This window comes from Cupressus sempervirens, chromosome 10 (genome assembly GCF_028749045.1).
Source record: "Cupressus sempervirens isolate cs-2001-9-10 chromosome 10, ASM2874904v1, whole genome shotgun sequence".
Classification (NCBI taxonomy): domain Eukaryota; kingdom Viridiplantae; phylum Streptophyta; class Pinopsida; order Cupressales; family Cupressaceae; genus Cupressus; species Cupressus sempervirens.
The window spans coordinates 381,921,358-381,943,943 of record NC_143127.1 but is presented as its reverse complement, the minus strand read 5'-3'; the positions used below and the strand labels follow the sequence as shown (position 1 = coordinate 381,943,943).

General features: G+C 33.0%; 1 protein-coding gene across 6 annotated transcripts in view; it reads right to left on the bottom strand.

Annotated features, from left to right (window-relative positions):
- Nucleotides 1–11,914, bottom strand: part of LOC149534269 (uncharacterized) — a 100,757-nt gene extending 88,843 nt beyond the window's left edge. For 4 of the 6 annotated variants that reach the window (XM_089806793.1, XM_089806796.1, XM_089806797.1 and 1 more), the window contains exons 1-2: nucleotides 11,731–11,914; nucleotides 8,529–8,679 (exon numbers count right to left, since the gene is read on the bottom strand). In XM_089806793.1, the coding sequence (XP_089662919.1) occupies nucleotides 8,529–8,630 (102 nt within the window). In that variant the 5' untranslated portion in view covers nucleotides 8,631–8,679; nucleotides 11,731–11,914. Of the gene's footprint in view, nucleotides 1–8,528; nucleotides 8,680–10,566; nucleotides 11,483–11,547; nucleotides 11,630–11,730 lie in introns of those variants that run through there. The other 2 variants (XM_089806794.1, XM_089806795.1) reach the window with 2 other exon arrangements.
- Nucleotides 11,915–22,586: the final 10,672 nt, after the last annotated feature.

Here is a 22,586-nt window from a genome sequence, read left to right as displayed (position 1 = left end):
GCAAAGTTGTGCTGATTGCAGTAGGTGTACAGTGTGTGGATTCTCCGTACTTGGTACAGTTTGATTTGAGGGTGTCCACCATTGTGTCAGAGTTGGATTGTACATTCCGCATAGGCCAGTGGGATGTGTCGATGGTATTTACTGTGTCGGCAATTTGGGATGTCCACTCTACTTGGGTTCTGATATTTTGGGAGTTTGTGTCTCGTGGGTTCCTGACTATGGCAGTAGTGGATTTGAAGTTCAATTGAGTAGTGATTCAAGCTTCATTCATGGATTCTTCTTGGTTATATTGTAGAGGATATCGCAAGACCCTGCATTGATTGACAGCAATATAGTACATGACTATATTTGGGATCCAGGTGGGTTGATTGGTTTATTGTTCAGTCATTGCTTGGGGACAAGCAATTTCAGGAAGGGCGGACTGTCATGTCCCCATTTTTGCTGACATCGTTTAGCGTCCTGAATCAATCTATCACAGGCTCTCGTAGATTGGTGGTGATGTGGAGAGAGTCGACCAGCCACTATTTGGCAGTATTTTGTCATTACAGTTGATTAGTGATGTGGGCCTACGTTTGTTATAAAGTAAAGTTACTTTATTCGGGCCCAGTTTTATAATTTGATGTTGAGATGCACTTTTTATTATAAAGTAATATTTTATAAAAGTTCACTTTATTTCATAAGAATATTTGGATGCTTCTAGAATGTTTAACTGACTTCTAGAGGAAGCTACTGAAAAGTGAATAAATAGACCCTATGGGTTTTGCATTTGATCATCTAGTTTGTATTTTCTCCCTTGACATCAGATTGTGATTCAATCACCTAGTCTATTATGGAGCCAAGTGGTTTCAGATCTTTGGGAACGGAGTCTCCCTTGGATTCACATAACTGAGGGGGTGAGATATCCTCTGAAGGGTTACACATTTGGAGGTGATACTACAGTCACTTTAGCTAGGGCATCATTGGGCCTAAGGCCATTTTCAGCATTTCAGCATTTCAGGAGGCATTTTTAGCAGGGCCGAAATTATAGGAGGCCGTTTTTAGCAGGTCCAAAATTATAGGAAGCCATTTTTAGCAGATCCGAAATTTTAGGAGGCTTCTTTCAGCAAACCCGAAATTATAGAATGAGGGTTTTTTCTGAGGACTATTCATTTTCAGTCATGGAGTTATAGCTGCTGATTCGTTTTTGCTACAAGTCTGATCCAATTTTCAGAATTCCAGGATAGGGCTTTGGAACCACATTTTTGTTCATATCTTCCTCATTACTCAGCATATCATTCTAGGTATTTTTGCATCGGAATTCTATTGTCAAGGAGATAAAGATAGGTGCATTTTGGAGTTCCAAAATGCCATGATTTATTTTTAAGGAATTTTTCAAAACTCCTAAACATTTTCGAAAATTTGGAAGGAGGTACATTTTCAGATTTGGGGTGACTTTGGCTTGGGTGTTGGCAACTTCAGCATTGGTAAAAATTATTACAGCCATCTACAATCAGGTTCTTCACTTCTCATTTGGCATTTGGCATATTTTCTAAGAAATGTATGTTTTCAGCTGAGTACAAAATATAGCTTCAGCACTTTACTATTTTACATTGTACTTGTCTTTGTTTGCCATTTGGCATTATTGGAATCAAAAGAAGGCTAGGATTTTGCAAGAGAAAGAGTATTGTAATTTTCAGATTATCTATATTGCCAACCTAGGGTTTGATGATCATATTATTGGCTGAAATATGTATGGCATTGTTGCAAATTGTTGATATATGAATGGCATATGGTTTTAAGCAATTTCCTATGTTCAGCAATTACTTTTAGTAGTAGTCTTCAGTTGCATGCCAAGTGTTTGACAAAATTTCTCAGTTTAGCATTAGAGGTTTTTAGTGGCCTATTGGTAGGGGTCATTACAGTTTGGCAACTAGCTTTGTGGCCTAGGATGAGAATGGTAGAACCCTCACTCTAGGCACAAAAAGGTTGGGGGATGGTACAAACAATGAAGCAGAATGTTTGGCAATGGTTGGGGCAATCCTAATTGCCAAAAGACTAGGAGTGTAGAGGCTCCATCTTGAAGATGACTGACAACTTGTGAATGGCATAGTCAAAGGGGACATGGATACATGGAGCCTCAACAAAAACATTCGAAGCATTTGAGACCTTTGGGGGATTTTGTCGAATTCCAAGTATCCCATATCCTTCGGGAGGGCAACTCAATTGCAGAAAAATTGTCTAATGTAGGGGCAAATGGGTCATTAGTGAACATTTTTGCGCTTTCTGAAGACTTGAGGTTTTGGGGGAACAATGGCCTTCCAATGGAGGTATAGGACTTTTAAATCAGTCTTGTAACATCAAGGATTTATGAGTCTAGAGGTTGAAGTTGTACCTTTTAGCTGGCCTTTTAGGCAATGAGTACACTCTTGGATAAGGTGGTTGCATGTGTAATGTCAGGAGCAGGATTTCCTCTAATATGCATCTATATTGGTGCCGAGTAATGTGATGTTTTGACATCATTCATGGTGTTGGAAAGTGTTTTTGTACGCTTCGACTACCATTTTAGGTGGAATTGGGGAATTTGTGCAGGGCATTTAGCCATTATTTTGTCTTGTAGTTGGGGTTGTTGCTAGTGTGTGGGCTCTCATGGAAGTAATTTTTTCCTTGGAATCACAAGGCCAATTGCTTGGTTTTACAGGGGCAATTTTTGTGGAGCGGATGAGGAATGTGTTTAAATTTGACCATGTGGAGTTTTGGGAGGTGATGTGTCTAATGTTTGGGGAGGAGTTTCTTAAATCCAACTTGCAACCCAGGACTAACTTGGAAATTTCTTCTTCCTAGAGTTGGATTTGTTGGTTGGTTTGTCTAAAGACAAGGCTTTGAGAGTTTCTCATGCATATTTGGAACCCAAATGAGTTGGTGGCCTTGCCAAGATTGTTGCCAATAAGAAGGTGGGTGTGGGTCTTCACATGAACCGTAGCCCTTGGCAGCTCATCAGTGGCGATTATGAGAACACGCCGCCCCTAGTCATTTGGTCGTCTCCTAGGCTAATGGCAATGCATATGGTGCACATTCCGAAGGGGTGGCGGGATCTTCGGAAGCTCCTACTAAAAATAGAGTTGGAGAGGCGAGTGTTGAAGACTGAGCAGGGTTGTCTTGTTGAAGTTTTGTTTGTTGACTCTCGTTCATTGGCATGCCCAATTTTGTTAGTATTGATTGTTGTTGGTTGTGTTGTATGCTCTTTCTATAGGTTGTCATAAAATTGGTGGACTACGATGTTTATTTTTTGTGGGATGTTGTCTCAAAGTATAGTTGATTCGAGTGGGCTTGCGGGGTGGTGTGCTTAATCTTCCATTTGAAGTGGCTTGTTGTCAAATGCTATGTAATCAATTTTTTGATTTAGTAAGATATACATACATTACCAATCGAATATATATATATATATATTGAGCAATAGTATTAGTGTAGTATTTATCATTTATATGATTAATTAGAGATGTTTACAAAATTTAGCATAAGTATGTAGTAGAATGAGTTAACTAATACTAAATACTTTAATACTTGTAATGTCTTATAAATATAATTTTATAGCTAATAGCTATTAGTATACTAATTATTTATTTATTTTTAAAAGGGGGAAAAAACTTAATTAGAGCCCGTTAATGGGCTTTTGAGGGATAATCCTCTTCCAGCTGGTAAGGAAAATATTCAGTGGGGCCTGACACACCCAAGATGGATTAAGATCAACTTCAATGGTGTAAAAAAAGGGAATCCTTGCCCTTCGGGAGTCAAAGTCGTTGCAAGGAGCAAGGATAGTAGTATCATGGCTTTGGTGGCAAAGAGAGTAGCAAAAAGTACCAACAACCAGGCCGAATGTCTTACTATTGTTGAAGCAGCATTGTTTGGTCTGAAGTTGAGGGCCCACAAGATCCACCTCGAGAGGGCCTTACAATTGGTGGTTAATCGCATTGCTAAAGGGGAGATGGGCACTTGGTACTTGAAGCATATCAGACAGATTTGATGCTTATTGGAGAATGTGGAAGAATTTAGGATTCTCATGTGCCTAAAAAGGCAAATGCTTTGGCAGACAAATTGTCGAATGTGGGAGTAAAAGGTTCCTTGAATGACAAATTTGAACTTTTTGAAGACTACGGGAATATCATCCCATCTAATCTTGATTTACAAATACATTAAAGTTCATAGTACACCCTCCATAATCAAATGGAGGCAGATTTGACAAAGGTTTCAGGCTGAAATGTGAAGTTGGCATGTGAGTTGCCCGTAGGCAAGTCCGAGTAATGATGGAGTGATTATTGGAAAGTGGTCCTTCTGGAAGCTTTACTGGATTCGTTTTAATTGGCATTGGTCGCACATTTTGCATCCGCAAAGCAAGTATTAGATACGGATGTTTGCAGAGATTAGGTCTAGCAGCATGGAGGCTAATTTCTCACTGCACACAATGGGACAGATCCCTACTTTTGAAGGGTCGATTACTGTGAAGTGCCTCCTCAATGTGTTCAAGTATAATGATGATGATGTCTTCTAGGAGGCAAAGAAACAAATTTTCAGAGAGGAACATTTGGTACATGACTGGAGACCCTGATCAAATCTAGATATATCATCCCTGTTCTTGGCATTAGCTTTAATGGTGATGGACTCAAAGGTTGAAGCTCTAGTAAGAGTGTCTAGAGTCGAAATGGGGTGTGGGTATGGAGGATATTGTGAGCAGGGCCGAAATTGAGGTTGGGTTGCACATGGGGCAATGCTCGTGGCATCTCATTCGTGGTGGGTTGGGCGAACTACAGCCCCTATTAGTTTGGTCTTCCGATACACCAGCAAAGGTACATTTACCAATGGCTCGAATGGGGTGGAGCAAGTTGTTCTATATGCAGTCCCATGCACAGGCTCATGCTTTAGGAGTTGATGTTAAAAGGAAGCGAAAGGTTACTCTTGTTAAGTCCTCAAATCCAATTGGTGATGGTGGTAACGACAGCTTCAAGCAAAACGGCATCAGAGAGTAGTTAAGGACTGCAGTGGTTCTGCATCGGGTGGTGGTGGTGTTGTGTCGGGTGTGGATGTGTCCTTGTTGGTGGACCTGATGGAGCTCTAATTTTTGCAAAGGATTAGAGCCTCCATTTGAGAAAGTGTTGGAGATTCATGATGAGAATATAGTCATTGAAACTACCATTATCACAATCTTAACAAACTAAAGAAGATTTGCAAAGCCTTGCTTTTATCTGCCACAACAATACCAGTACATATTTAAAGCAATATATAAGGTGTGAGAAGCCTCAATTTTAGTACATAAATAGAGAAAACATTAAATAAGATGGAGGATGATGAGCCTAGATTCACAAAAACATCTCATATCTTTTTACTAGGATCAACTAGATCCCAGCAGAGCCTTTAGTGCTCTTTTCCCATTATATCCTACATTGGTTTATTTCACTTCCTGCTACTTATTGGATGTACCTCTATCTCCCACGTCACTTATCTCTTACATAATATATATCCACCTTATATGTTTAGCATATTCATTCGTTCCTCCCACCTTTGTCAAGTAATTTCTCTGTATTCCTACACTCTCTTTGCTATCTTCTCCTAAATACATATCATTATAATACACTCTATATGAAACCCACCTTTTTTTAATACTTTGCAGCAGCAGGAGACATCATTCATACCTGAAATGGGCATGTTACATTCCTTTGTTGATTTGAATTTGTTATCAAGTTTTCTCAGATCGATTTTGGTGATTTATTCCTATTTTCATGTTATCTTCGTCGGTTCCTCTTCAACAGATTCTAGACATTGCTACTGCAGTTAGAGTTGCTGTTTGAGCTTCCTATATTCTACTGTCTATATTTGTGTTCATGCTTATGTGGTAGGAGCAGCCATAACTCTGTGATCAGAGGTGTCCGTGACCTAAAAAACTTCACCATCTGCAGATAAAGAGTCCGATAGCCTTCTGTGTTTTGCAGAAGTTGCACCTTACCCAACTCTGTATGGATAAGTGGCACAACAGGTATCAAACCAATGAAGATATAAGGACTTAGAAAACACGGGATCGCCTAAAGTCACTCCACATACAGATGACAGTCCAGAATTGTGCAGCCCTTAGAATCAACCTTACTTAGAGGATTTGATTTTCATATATGATGTAAATTATAGAATTTGCTGGAGTAAGGATTGCACAGGTCACATAACATCAATGAACATCGTATGAACTCTTGACGGTAATGAACAACAATATTCGAATGAAAGAGAAAGTTCATAAAACAATGAAGCTAAATCAAATATTCCTTAAATGGTGAAAGCGGAGGAAAGAATTATCCCAAAATCATCTTTAACTATATTCAACGCCAAAATAAACTATGTCGTGTTTGAACAGGATGGGGTGTATGCTGTGATCCTCCACATCAAGGGTCTTATTTGCACAAAAGGAGTAAACAAATGTATCGGGTTTCTGAAGGTGCCACTGGGTGTCATTAATTTAGTGACATGATGCAAATGGAGAAACACGAATATACACAGCGATATGATACAGATGTAGACGGTGAAGAGTCTCAGTTGCATATCACCTAATAACGATGACATGGAAGACAAAGATTTGCTAAGAATTAAATGTATTGGGCAGTGGTGATATTCAGCTGCCAACACAGAATTGAAGCCCGTTGACAAGGAAGATATACGATAGTTCTGAAAATTTGCCCAGTCAGCAAGTGACTACCATCATTGTTAGTATTTTGAAATATTCTAATTCTTGAGAAAGGGAAATCCATGGCGACACTCGTGGGTGATGGAGGAGTTTTAAAATTTCAAAAGTTTCTTATGCCAAAAGTTCAATGTAACAAAAACCATTCCCAGCCTGGCTTCCCATTTCGACAGCGATCAATATAGATTCATTGTAACAGACACAGGTCAAAGGGAAATAGGAGGAGGATGTGAGCACTGCCATGTCTTTGGCCATAGAAAAGCATGGGAAGATCATCCACGAAGAATCACTAAGAAAATAATATTTATTATAGGGGAAGAGTATGACTATGTCTATTGTAATTAAATTACAAAACCTTTAGTTTGTTCAATAAACAGGATGTGACTTTTAATGTTGAAAAGAGACGTCACTTTATACAATCAAATATAAATAAGGATTGTATCATTTGATATAAATAATAATAATAGGCAACAAGACATTACTTGAGAAGCATTTGTAAGAGATATAATTATCTGTAATGAGGAATGTAAATATTAAAGCATGACTTTAATATTGATTTTTATATTATATTTCAGTAATAAATAAAAATAATAAGAGTCCCTTTTGTTTATTTTCAAGGCAAATATATTACAATTGGAATGTTGATTCATCTCTTATGATCAATAAAAGATTATTGAATTTTTCCTACAAGGCTTTATTTTTTGCATTGGATATTTTCTGCATTCAATAAACAGGGAATAGTGTGAAACACATAAAGTTTCTGCATTTCTGGCTAATCGGACTTCCTATCTAAGAAGTTAAATTCCTTTGGCTAGCATAGAATTGCATATAAAAAGTATCTTTTGCAAAGCTTAGTTGTAATTGAAGATATTTTTGATGAAATATTGTCTCATTGAGTTGTACGTAATAATCTGCACAATAGTTGATTCTATTGCCCGAATAAGAAGAAACACTAGTCTTTTAAATCATTGAAGTTCAATTATTTGGATTTATAGTTGAAGTCAGAAATCTATACACTTCCTTCTTCCAAGCATCAAATAAACTATTGATAACCTTACACAAACATTCAATCATTTCAAGCATTCATTTAACTTCATTTTTCGAGGACCTTGTCAGCCTAAGAATTTGCAAAGGTTTAAATTCATTATAGAAAAGTTTTGAACCAGGTGATCAGATTTGAAGTGAAGGTCTACCCGCCTAGGTGTAGCGAAGCCTGAAATGCAGGAGAATTTGAATTATTCTCATTCATTGGCTAGAACTGATTGGGCGATCCTATTGGAGAATTGGCAAAGCTCTTGGATTTCCAATCTGTGGTTTTGGGAACCAACAACAGCCTGGAGGTGTGATTGGTGACGTGGATGGAAAAGGTGGTGCCTCTGCTTCTATAATGGGTGGAAATGATGGTATCCCCAAATTTTCCTGCAAGGAGGCTGCCGGATAGTTCAAATGATATAATCTGATGTAATTCCATGTAACAAGTACCAGATAGGTAGTGGTAGTAGGCAATTTTTTTGGGTGGCATTGCTATGGCCACAAGTTGGCTTGAAATCTATATTTATTGTTTTCTCTATTAATACAAATATTTGAATTACCAAATGGGATAGATCATATTGGCATGCTAGGCTCGTTACTACGAGGATGCCATCACCTTACTTATGATTACAAAAGGAACTCTATAGAATTATCAATTAACATCAAGCAACAATAAACAATTGACATGATATATTTTATCATGAGATTTCAGCCCATTAACTTATTAAAACTTCAAAACATATGTATAAAAATTGATCTTAACAAAGCAAACAATCAATTATTGCAGATAGAAGATAAGGACCTCCTTGGAACAGGCTTTCAAGAGTGAATGTGTTGCAAATGCATATGACTGCCTTAGTCTTGAAACTCTTAAACTTGGAATTTGTTGTTTGTCCTCCTCCATGATGCTATGTAGCTGAAGCCTTAAATGCTGACAAGAGGATACACCCTATCTGCAGCATTACATCTGCTATTAGTGCAGAGGAAAAAAGTAATGATGGAGAAGAAACTCGTGGCCAAAATTATTACCTCAAAAAAAGGAATGCTGCAAAATACTTTTTAATTAATGTCAAGAATACATCAAAAAAATAATATATGGATTCTAGCTAAAAACTTCAAGCAGCAGATAGATATTGATGTGGATCCTCGGGTAACAAGTAGCAAACAGCATTGCAGCCAAAAAAAGCTACTCTGAAAAAGATGTGTTAAAGAAACGCAGGCATACAGATTGCTAAGACAATAACAATATCCATTAGACTACTACAAAGAGATCGGTGGTAAAATAAAGAATTATGCTACTAGCAAAATATACTTGTCTAAAATTATTAACAAACAACAAATTCAAGATTTTTATTTAATTGATAAAAACCAAATTAGAGTAAGCGTTGGAGTTAGAGAAAAGAAAAACAGAATTGCATATTTTAACCTAAGAAAAAAAGAGTGACTAAAAAACATACTGGCATCACAGCTAAGTGTCAATAATAAAACTCATCACAGATTTTCCCAGTTTCTGCAACAGAGATTGTGCTATCACGTGGACCTCTATAAGAGGGAGATGCATGTGAAAATAGATTTTCCACTATACTTACTACAACTATGAGATAAATTACACTGGAAAAGAATCATCTAGTACAATGCTTGATTTGCTCTAACTGAGCTACCTGAAACCACTTGGGATTGAAGATAGAATCCTTACATTGTTAAACAAAAAACATAATCCTCGGAGCAATTCTTGAATCCATGACCAATCTTAAGCAACAACCTTAGGTCGAGGCAGAATATTATGTTGGGTGGCCCCTAAGGGAGATAGCTTCAAGCACCTATCTAAGACCCTATTATTTTTCCCCCAATAAAAGATGCCAATTACAGCTGAAAAATGACTAGGATGACTTGGATTGGAGCCAATGACGAGGGAACAGAACAGACACAAAGTCACAGACCAACCTTAGCATCCCAACAACAGCCCTCTTAAATGCAAGAAATCCCATGCAAACAAGTTTAGCGTTTCTTAATCATCCACCCAGATTGTAGCACAAACAGTGGTTGTGAAGTGATTATCTGTTTGTAGGAGAAAATAGCCACAATAGATTTCATGGGATAATAATGGCTCCATTTCAAGGTCATTGCTTGTTATTGTGCAACTCCTGCAACTTCATTGCAGCGGACCAAAAATCTATAATATCCACTACTTTTCCAGCTGCTAAATGAAATATATATTCTCGCCTTTTTGCTACCCATGCTTCTAGAATTTATGCTTATTATAACATTGTAATTCTCATAAGGTCTAGCTTGCTAAAGAATCACTGATATGAGGATGAAGCTCCATGGGTTGTGCCAATAGAAATATATACAGGTTTGCTTTAATTTATGTCAATAACCAAGTGTGAAATTAAATCATAGTAACAGGAATCAGACATTAAAGTTAGTGAATTACAGGACCATACTATCTTAAACAGAAGAACAGAATACACACATCATTATATGTAAAATCGAGCTTGTTACAAAGAATAAAAAAGGAATTTGAATAAGATGATGAGATGCTAATTAATTACAAAACACCTAAAGCAAATTTTACAATGCAAAAATATGAAGTTCAAAGAAGTGGCTTATACACCCGCCTATGGAGATGTAATTTATCCGAACTTTAATGATAACGGAACACTTTAAAAAGAAGAAAAAAAAAAACAATTGTGAGTCCTGATGATGATCATATGCAGATAATAAATTCAATGGCGGAACTCATTTTCTTCAAGAAATTTTGATACACGTGGATTTTTACGAGATAGTGAAGTGAGTAGTGGATGCAATGGCAAAGATAAATGTCAGCATGAGATTGTGACCTCCAATCTAAAACAGAGGTCTGAGGATTGTCATCATTGTAGCACTCAAGCTTGATAATCTCCTTCCATGGCATTCCTTGATACCTGCAATGTATTTCAAAATGTTCTACAAGTGCTTGATAATGCAAGGCATACTCAGTTTTCCTGATTAAATCTAACAGGGGCTATTCTTCTTCCAGTGTCATATACATATAGGCTCCGTTTGGTTTAGGAAGATGAATTTGTCGCATAACCAGGTTATCTTATAACCAGCCTGGTTTTGTGGTTTGGAAAGACAATGGTCCGTTTGGTTGACACAGAAGATGAATATACTGTGGACCCCACAATATTATTAAAAAACTGTCATGAAATTCAAAACTTAGTTTTGATTTCGAATTCCACCTTTTTATTGGAAAAAACATCTTCCAGTTTTGGCCAAAATTGGAAAATGAAATTGAAAACCAGGGTATAATTTTAACCAACCAAACGTCCATATTTTTTTTGCAAAACCTGATTTTAACCCTGATAACCCAATTTTGGCCCTCATCTTCCAGCAACCAAACGGGGCCATATAGATGATAGCAGCACTAAGGGAGGACAAAATAAAACATTTTGCCCTTTTGAGAAATAGGCAATATGGTATTAAAATAAGTTAAAATCTATGACATTTTAAGTCAATAATCTACAAGGGTCGTTAGAGCCTTTTCCTTATTTGCAAGGCATAAAATAGAAATAACCCAAGGACTGAACCCAGACAATGGAACTCACATATAAATCCACTCTATCTATTTTTCCTATATATCTGGAATGCCAATATCAAAAACAGTATCTACTCCACCTATTCCTGTGGTAACCTATTAATCACTGTAGGAATGATACTCGATTCATCGAACAAGACATGACTTAACACTGTATGCAATTTGAGTTACAAAATTTCCAAGGCTGTTCTCCAAGATATTATGGTAGATGAAAACGCTGAAATAGGAGATAGAATGTCCTTACTATAGGGCAACGTCTATACAGCCACGAAAATGCACTTCTTTTACATTGCTTTTCTCAACTTCTCAAAAAAAATTCTAAATCCTCTCCTTCGTAAGAAAGTGCATTTTCGTGGCTGTATACCACGGGCTTACTGTAGCCCCTGCTTTTTGAAATTATTCAAAACTTATGAGTGCTGAAAGTTACCTGTACTTCCTTCGTATTCCGCCCTGTCTTGACTGCCTATCGCTGACAGCTGAGTTGATTTTTCTTCTCAAATCTCAATCAACTGTTCAGTGTCGTTTCTCATCAAATCTGTCATTTATCTTCTCCTACTTTAATTCTCAAATCTACTCCCTAAATTTGCAGAGAACCCGTACATTTATTACTAATCTATTGTATAACATGTATGTATGAGAAATATATATTATTAGTCTTATAGGCAGAGTACTAGTGTTTTAATGTTTTTGTTTGACCCCTTCTAATTTGTGCAACCCAAAAAAAATCAAGTTCTAAAGTTCAATAAATTTTATATTTTTAAATTAATTTATATTGATTTATTACCTTTTTCTAACTGATCTATTGTATTTTTTGTGGGGTTTATTTTATTTTCCCATTTCAAAAAATACAATAGTTTCTAACATGCATTAATGAATTCATTAATCATAATTCTATTTTTTTCATATTTGTGACAAGTTGATTATTAATTACAACTTTCTCTTTTGCATATTTGTCACAAGTTCATTATATTTATAAAATGATTACAACTTTACAACTTTATTTTTTGCATATTTGTCACAAGTTCTTTCTCAAAAAGTCATGTTTTTATCTTCCACAACAAAAATAATGTCTTGTCAATATTAATATCACAATTTTTATTTTTCAAAATATTTTTAAAAATGTTAATATATTTTAAATTATTTTAAAAATTAGTTTTATATAAATCAATAATTATTAATTTTTTTTTTATTAAAATATATTATTGCTATTAAGAATTGTATTGCTTTATATATATAGACTTTAGTATATATTAATTAAAAAAATTTAAAAAATTAATTTCTAAATTTAACTTATGTAATAAAATTCTAAAAAAAATAATTTCTTAGTTAAAAATCTATTAATTCAAATCTTGTGATTTTACAATGCATTACATTAAGTTGTATATTTTCAGACAATGGCTAGTTGCCACATTATTCTATAAAACTAAAATTTAAAATATTAATTAAAAATCTAAATTAAATTTGCTAAAATTTATAACTTCTCTTTTCAAAACCATAATTTTAAATATTACGTCCAATTTGTTTCCTTAGAGACAAGGACTCAGCTCTCAAAGAGCTCTTGTTGTACTTGTCATTGCTTTTGTCCTATTGTTGAATTGGTTTGGACCAATCACAACTAATTATTTTTACATAATTGAAAGTTAGTAATTTATTTACAATTTTTACATATCATACAAATTATATGATTAGGTAATCTATAACCTTTTTTCTAGAGGTTCTCCATATTGCATTTTTCTCCACCAAATTTATAATACAAACAAACAAAATAATTATCTTATAATTAAAATATATATATATATACATATATATATATATATATATATATATATATACATATATATATATATATATATATATATATATATATATACATATACATATATATATATATATATACATATACATATATATATATATATATACATATACATATACATATATATATATACATATACATATATATATATATATATACATATACATATATATATATATATATATATACATATACATATATATATATATATATATACATATATATATATATATATATATATATATATATATATATATATAACATTATATGAACTCTTATACAATTTGAAAAAATTATCACACTTCTAATAATTTTTAGATTTAGAATAAACAATCAATTAAATTGTTAATAATAGTTAAATAAGTCTCAATAATTTATGTGAGTAAATATTAACTTTAAAGTTATTTTTAAATATTTCATGTACACTATCCTCGTGCTATTGTTGATTTTATTTTTTCTAAAGAAATAGTACGCTAAAATCTCTTTATAATAAATTAAATTTCACTCAAGTCATTTTTGGGTTGGTCCATCAACTACTAATATCCAATTACTAATTCATTATGCAACCCAATATAGAACAAGTATTTATTATACACAACATAACAATTGTGGTTGATCCATCAATTTATCTATTGTAAAATACAAAAAATAAGTTATCTATTAATTTACAATTATAAAATTGATTTAATTTTTTTAATATTGAAAGAAAATAAATATTATTATTAAAACTAATAGCCATTAACTAAACTAAATATATGCTTAACAAATAAGTCCTCATTACAAAATATTTATTCATTCATATAACTATAGGGCTTCCCTAGCAACAAAAAAAAAGTTCTCATTACAAAGTAGTTTACTTTTAATATCAAATCTCTTTTTATTTTTCACCACTATTATGAACAAGTGCCACGTAGTGGCATGTACTTGCCGGAGAATGTATTGTAATAGAAATAGTAATTAAATATTATAACAATTAATCAATAGAATAAATGTATTATTAAAAATTAGATGTACGATAAAATTATTATTGAAATAAGTATTTCAAATCAATTAATCTAATTTCAATATTGAAAAGTAGTTAAATAAATAATAAATTTATAAATCTCACCAAAATCCTCACTTTTATTTGTGGAAGTTAAAACCAAACAATAATCTAGTAATAAGTTCAAAACTACCTTGGAAGTCAATGGAATTAATGAAGTGGTAGTTCATTTCAGGACAAACTCCTAGCATCATTGAATTATATCTACATTCTAATCAATGCTAGTAGAAAGCTAATCTCATTGGATAAAGAAAGTGTGGAATTGCTAATAAATTTGAATTGTTACAAGATTCTATTAATTTTTAAATACAAAATAGCTAAAAAAGAGTGCTCTTAATTTTCCACTATTTCATTTGAGTTCCACTCTTCTGGTGCAGGAGCACCTAGGCTAACCTCTACTAGTTAGTCAATTTTGGCTTGTACTTTACTCTAGCCAAGTCAAGAAGTTAGTGTAATTTGGTTGAGGACCTTAGAAGGTATTGTTTTATGTTGGCTAGGTGAATTAGTCACTAAGACTAAGGTCACACAAATAGCCTTTGTTAGTTGTTATTTAAATTCTTAATGTTAGGAGTTAGTGAGATTGAGTCATTAATATGTCTTAGGCTTAAGAATGGTTAATGGTTATTAAATAAATATGATGATCATGAATGATCTTGGATCCTCAAAATATGTGAGGATAAGAAGCCTATAATATAGGATTTAGGCATCTATCAAAGTTGCCAAGTGTTGTAAGAATGTTGTCATAACAACATTTTGCACTTATTGCAAATATTCCATGCAACATGGATAGCCTTAGATTCCTTTGATTGTGGGAGGTTATTTTCGACCAAATAGGCCCTAGAATGGTGGAGAAGACACCTAATGGAGTGATGTCTTGAATCTCCAAGCATTGGTTGCATATTGTAAAAAAGTTTGAGTTAATGAAGTGGCTGGAAAACTCTATTTTTGAAGTGATATTTCGGTTTTTGAAGGAACAATCATACTTGAAGCCAAAAACGTGTTGATACAGTGGTTGAGACGTGTTCTATAGTCATTTTGAAGACTTTTTCATTTTATGTGTTAAGGGTTTAATAGAGTAGTTTTATCATAGTTTTCAAGTTGTTTTAGTTCAGGACTTTCTTTTGGTCACACTGTGATAGATTTTGTAAAAATGGCTCCCACATGAGTTTCAACCATGGAAACACTAAATAAGTGGTTGAATCTTCAAGTGGGGCCTCTGTACGTATTGTATCTAAATTTAGGAAGCATCATGAGAAAGGAAGCTAGCTTTATGATCAGGCCCTAGGCGAGTTTGACATACCCGGTTAGAGGCTTGACAGTGAGAAATCAAATCATTTCATGTGGGGAATGGGAAGTACAGCACCCCAGGAATTTTTATGGTAGTTTTTCATGTTAGTTATCCATCCTAAGAATTGGGAAGTCGTACCAGTCCATTAGGATAGGTTTTGAGAATTTTTCATCAATCCTAGACAAGCTGTCTTGGAAACTAGGCCTCTTAGCCCTGTTTCTCCTTGATATTAGGAAGGAGGTGTACAGTCACTTTGAGACCCAAAAACCTTAATGAAAGTTTTAAAACTTCCAAAATGGTATCCAAATCAGGTTTTATTTTTCTGAGTTGTTTGGGAAAATATTTCTAAAAAGGGGAAAAACTAATTGGTGACGGCTACTAGAAATAGGCCTATTTTTAAGATCTCTTTTGGATGAAATCTTGAATATGATAAACCTAAGAGCCAAGAACCTTCCCAAATCAGTAAAATGGGATGGAATATGAATGAATTCAATGTGAAGAAGGTCCCCAATATGAAGTTTGAAATTTGTGATGTTTTAGTGGATTTGGCACTTAGATCCATCTAAGTGAAAGTGAGAAAGAGAACCAAAATTAAGGTGTGGATCATCCAAGGTGGAGTTTTCAAGGTGTGACTCTTGTAGTAAAGAGTGAATAGGATTTAGTTAATGATCTAATCCTATTAGGAGATCCTATAGAAGCATAGGATACTAGGAGATAAGAGAAATCTCTTGGTGGAAGTGGAAAACTAAGCCTAGGAGTTTTATCTTACACCATCTTCTCTAAAAAAAAATTATTCAAACTAAATAGGGAAACAATCTTTAAGTTTATTTGTTTCCTTCAATATATATTACTCTATCTTAGTTTTAGAACTTGAAAATCTTAAAAAAACTTATTTCAATATAGAATTTTAAATTTATATTTAAATTCACTTTACATATATTTTCCAATCAAACAACTTAAAAAGAACTAGATTTAAAATCTTACTTTTAGATGAAATATGTGATTAATTTCACTTTTACTTAAAAATAGATTTTCTTTTCTCTTACAGATATCAATATCTAAAGGTTTATTTAAAAATTTACTTTTCATTTAATAATTTGTAATTATAAGATTTCTAGAATAATATTTGGATAGAAAAAAATATTTTAGGTAAATATATAAAATTCAATATAAAAATATTTGAGCAGGTTTCAATATAAAATTCAGTTTCTGAAATTCAAGATGGATAAATGTTAAATAAAAAAATTAAATGTGTCTTAAAATGAAAATTAAATTTTAAAAAGATTATGGTTGTATTTGTAAAAACTAAATGAATAAATCTTAAATAAAAAAATTAAATACTTAATATTGTTGTCAACATAATATAGTTTATCAATTCATTCCTAAAATTGTGCCGATGAAAATGAGTAATGGAAATGAGTAATGGAGCTACCTTTGAATAAAGGAGTCCTATAAGACAAAATCAAAACAACCAATCATAGTGGTGAAAATTAATTTTTAGAATATATAAAATTCATCAATAAATTAAAAAACTTTAAAAATATTTCAGTTACATAAAAATTGTCATTTGTGATTGGTGCAAATTAATTGAAAAATCGAAACAACTAAATGCAATAGTATATTGTCTACGACAAGTACAATAAGGAAAAAAGTGTTCACAAATCAAATTTGATTTAAAGCTAAAAGTTCTAAAATATCATGTCAACAAATATCAAATATAAAATCTAATATAAAAAATAAAATCAAGAAAATAATATATATATCAAGCTAAAAACTCTTAACTATCAACTAGTTCCTAAATTAAATTTGAAAGAAGTCAAAATCTTAGATAAAGTTGGGGTTGACCCATTCATATAACTATACGGCTTCTAGAGCAACAAAAAAAAAGTTCTCATCACAAAGTAGTTTACTTTTAATGTCAAATCTCTTTTTATATCTTTCACCACTATTATGAATAAGGAAAAAAGTGTTCACAAATCAAATTTGATTTAAAGCTAAAAGTTCTAAAATTTTAAGAAAATAATATATATATCAAGCTAAAAACTCTTAACTATCAACTAGTTCCTAAATTAAATTTGAAAGAAGTCAAAATCTTAGATAAAGTTGGGGTTGACCCATTCATTTGGTCAAATATTTACTATATATGGTCATTAAATGAATTGACCTGTTAAATAATATTTTTCCAAGAATCACAATTTACTATTATTTTCGGATACTATTCAAATATCATTTATGTACATCCCAATGTATAAAATTTGACATGAAAAGGAAAATAAAATAAAGAAAGTAGATATTGAGCTAAAATCTCTTCCTCGTTAATTAAATTCCCACTAAGCCATATTCTTAGAGGGGACTTAACCCATAGATATAAGGCACAGAATTAATGTTTTGGATTTTTCAAAGCCAAGGTATTTAATTTCTGAAATCATTAATTTTATCATATTATGTGATGAGAAACTTGTAGATTTTGAAAGTTGAGGATAGTGAGAAAGGGGAGATGGTGGAGAAAATCACATGTGTGGCTCAATATATTAAGTTGATAGAATGCCAAGGCAAAGGATTTGTACTGATAGCTTAAAATGACAAAGGTTTTACACTTAACATATACTTGCAATGATTTAGGATTTCTTCCCCAATTCTTTCCTTAATAAGCTTTGAATCAGAATAATTTTTAATATATCTATCTAACATATACTTGCAATGATTTAGGGAAGCTTTGAAAATAAAGAAAACAAAAAACATTAATAATAATAAAAAATTGGAAATTAAATTTTAAATTTATATCAACTTCTTCTTGGATTCAAAATAGCAAATAATAATGTGAACAAATTTCACATGCGATTAACATAGTAGAAAAAATTAGGTTTGTCTCCAATGAAAGCTTTATACAGTCAGGGCTGCGAGGAGTTGTGTTTAGCCACTATGCAGTCTTGTTGTGCACCTTCCCGCCCAAATACAATGCTCAAGAGCTAAATTTCCTTGCAAGCATCAAGGTTTGAAGCTTTTTCCCACTAGACTCGGCAAGTATTATCCATGGATTCTTTTTGAAATCTGAAATTCATGCATCTTGCATCTTCGGAAGAATATGATTTGACAGCTAGGGTTTTGAATTCGTGACTTACAGGGTTTAAATTGACAGCTAGGGTTTTAATATTTATTCTTTAGATGCTCAAATGAATCATATTACAGATTATCTAGTGAATATGGCAAGCAGAGTAGAGGTTAATAATATGAATTATGCACTTAATAATAAACATAGTTGCAGAGGCAAGTAGTCTAATCCAAGATTTCGAAGGAATGGCCAAAACCCTAGAGCGCATGTGCATAAAAAATAGTCAATTCATCCTTCTATGCCAACATTGAATAAATGAAAATAGGTGTCAACATGACGAAAATAGCCCCTACATCAGCTCTATGTCTATAAATTTAAGATATGCAGTAAAGACAAATAATGTGTTTTTAGCTCTAGCTGAGCCAAATGAGCTAGACCATGTGAATGTACAGGACAAGAATCTCAATCACAAGATTAGAAATAATACACCGGGTGCCACTAATCAAAATTATCTAAAGAAATAGACAGAGAAGATAGGGGTTTGGTCAGGGATAAATCCAAATGGGTATATCAGCATAGTTCACAGATTTTTGAACCAAAATGCCCTGATTGTGAATAAGGCAAGTAAGATTATGGGTAATCAGCAAACAGATAATAGTAATGATCTTCATAAAGTCGAAAATTCTTTGGCACAAGCAAGCTATCAATCTAATATCATTTTTTCGATTGATAACCTTGACAATCAATTACAATTTTTTAATCAGACAAAATATGCTTCCCACAAGAGATTGCCTCTGTATTCCCAGCAGGCAGATCCCGTTGAGAATCTATATGAGAATTTCCCCAAAACCCTTGAATCACATCTTTGCAAGCCCAAATCGTCAAAGTTCAAACCCTTGCATAACCTTCCAAGAACATATATTCCCCCTCATCACAAGAATATTTTGCCCAATTCTCCCTCTCAATACCCTGGTCAACTTCAAAAGATTGCTCAATCCAATACTAAAGCTAAAGAATAGATATTGATCATCAGTAATCCAGACAATGAAGAGCAGTGGCATGAATGCAAGAATCTCAGTGTTTTTGCACTATGGAATGGGCCAAAACAAGATATGATCAATCTAATCAATTGGCTGCAGGATTTTGGTCAAAACTAGGTAAGTATATGTCACCATTCTGAAAGAGTTATGTTCATTCAGTGTAGGGATTAAAATGTCAAAAAAGATTTTCTCTTTACCTCTATTTGCTATTCTAATGGTTATTCTGTTAATTTTTTAGAATGGATACCAGATTTTAAGGAAGAATTGTTAAACTTTTCCATTCCAACTTAAGTTTCAATTCATTCGCTCCCATTGAAACTTTTACATGTAGAGATTCTCATGAATATAGGTTCATCAATGGGAAACTTGATAGGAATAGACACTTCATTCAAATACTGTAATAACATTAAATTTTTTATTAACTGCAACCTTAATACTCTTGAATTCCAACCTATTAAGGTGATAACCAACAGATCTATCTATAACTTAAATCCTCATAGATTTGAAGGCAAAATCGTTGAAATAATCAGATTAAATAATGAAAGAAATATCACTTTTAAAACTATGCAACCAACCTCTGAGCTTAAAGACATCTTCCCTATGATGTGTATAAGAAATAAAAAAGAATTTCAAGGGAAGTGCAGTCATTTTACAACAAGGAAAATAGGTGTAGAGTTGGAAGTTGGTAAAATAAGTAAAGAAAAAACAACAATGATAACTAAAATCATAATATCAGAGACAAAGATCAGAAAGAAATTACAGAAAATCTACAAGAAACAGAAGAAAACAAAGCGTAAAATAAAGAAAAGGAAAAGTCTTCAATATCAAATAATAGTAAAGAAGTGATTGATATGTCAGATATAAAACAAAATCAAGGCACTAATCCACAGTGGGGAAATGAACCAACCTATGAAGATCAAAGCAATAAAGGTATCAACAAGAGATATGGAGTAAAAATAGAACTTAAGATAGGCTATATTAGGACGCAAAAGACAAAAAACAGATATAGAAGGAAAAACAAGAAACCAAAAAAAGCTCATAAAGCAAAGGTGACAGAAGAAATTGGTTGGAATGAGAAAGCATCAGGGAAAGAACCCATGTCCCAAAAAAATTTATTTTGGATAACTTTACCAACACTATTGAAGAAATTGAAAATGAAGGTCTCTTATCTATTGTTTCACCTAAGAGTAGTAAGGATATACACACAAAAGAAGTATTAGAGACCCCGTTGCTACAGAAAGTAGAGTCTATAAAGGAAAACATAGAAGCCAACAAAGAGGTAGTCAAGAAGTGTACCAAATTTTGGTAGACACCAAATACAACACAAGAATCTACAAATAGTAATCTTAGTGGCCACATTGCAAGAAAGAATGATCAAAGTAAGATAAAAGGAATACCAATACAAGATTTTAATGACTTCTTGAATAATGAGTTGTCAGAAAATGATAATCTGGAAATGTCAATGTCAGATGAAGCTCAGAAAGAAAACTTGGAAAGATTAACAAATGAATTGATAAAAGTTTTTTACCACGATAATATTGATAAAAGCAATGATGTACAAAAAGAGGAACTATTTCAGCGAGTTTTGAAACTAGGAGGAGATAATTACACTTTTGAAGATTTAATAAGAGATTTGTTAATCATTGATGGTGAAGATAAGAATAGTAAAGTGGAATAGTTAACCAAAGATAGAATACGCTTAGGACAAGGAGATGTTACAGATGTGGGCCGAAAAAGGAATAAACAAGATTTAGCAGTTAATATGAGTTCAGATGATCAGAAAAATCTTGTTGATCAGATAATGATAGAATTAGAAAACAAAGAGATAGACATGAAACAAGGTAAGCAATCGAAAAGTGTAGTAAATGCACAAGAGAACATAGAACATTTAGGTATTCTGATGAATCAAGAAGGGATAAGCACCCCTAAATATGGCAGTCGGAAAGCTAAAAAAGGAAGGAAATCTCTAAAAGAACTAAGAGAAGCAGATGAGAAGGCAAAAGAACAACAAAAGATAAGTCAGTTACTTAAACTTGGGAAGGGGAAAAACCTTCCCATAGCAGCATGAAGATCACTACCTGGAATGCTAGGGGCTTAAATGAATTTAGCAAGAAATGTTTACTAAAGCATAATTTAAAACAATTCCAGTATGAAATTATAATGTTACAAGAAACATAATTGAATAAGGAAGAAGGAATTAAACTAGGAAAGAAGTTAGGTAGCTAGAACATCAACTTACAGGAATCTAGAGGAGCATCAGGGGGATTAGGAATGATTTGGAATCCTAGAAAAGTAAATATAAATATTATAAATTCAAACAATTCATGGATGAGTAGCAGAATTAAAAGCATAAAGACTAACTTATAGTTAATCCTAATAAAAATCTATGGCCCAATCCGTAACAGAGATAAAAAATTGTAATGGGAAGAAAAAAAGTATACTTATAAAAAATCGCAGCAATGAACTGATTCTTATAGGTGGAGATTTCAATACTATCACGAATATAGATGAAAAATTTGGAGGTATCTAGCAAATTCCCCAAGCATCTTTGAAATTCATAAAATGGATAGACCTTAATAACCTAGTTGATATCCCCATTAATAATGGTAAGTACACTTGGAATAATAGAAGGAAAGATTTCTCATAGATCGCTGAGAAATTGGACAGATTCTGTTGAGATCTTATTGAAAAGATCATTGTTAAGAGAGAATATTGAAAGAGGGAGATTGTTGAAGAAGACTATATGTTTTAATCATTGTTTTGTCACTGATGTCAAACTTGTTATTTGCTAGTAAGACAACTGTTTATAAGATTCAAGTACTATAACTTAGTTTATTGATGAAGAGGATTTGATCAAAAGATGTAACAATAGCACCTAGAGGAAAGGTTGAGTTATGATTATGTAATGAAGTACAAGGATCGGTTAAGACAATGATGATGTGATGTATTGATAATGTACTTAAGGTTACAAAGGCTAGTTACACTTATAAAGTTTAGAAGAACAAGTTACGCAAATTTTGTCTGTCAAGCTTGATTGAGTGGATA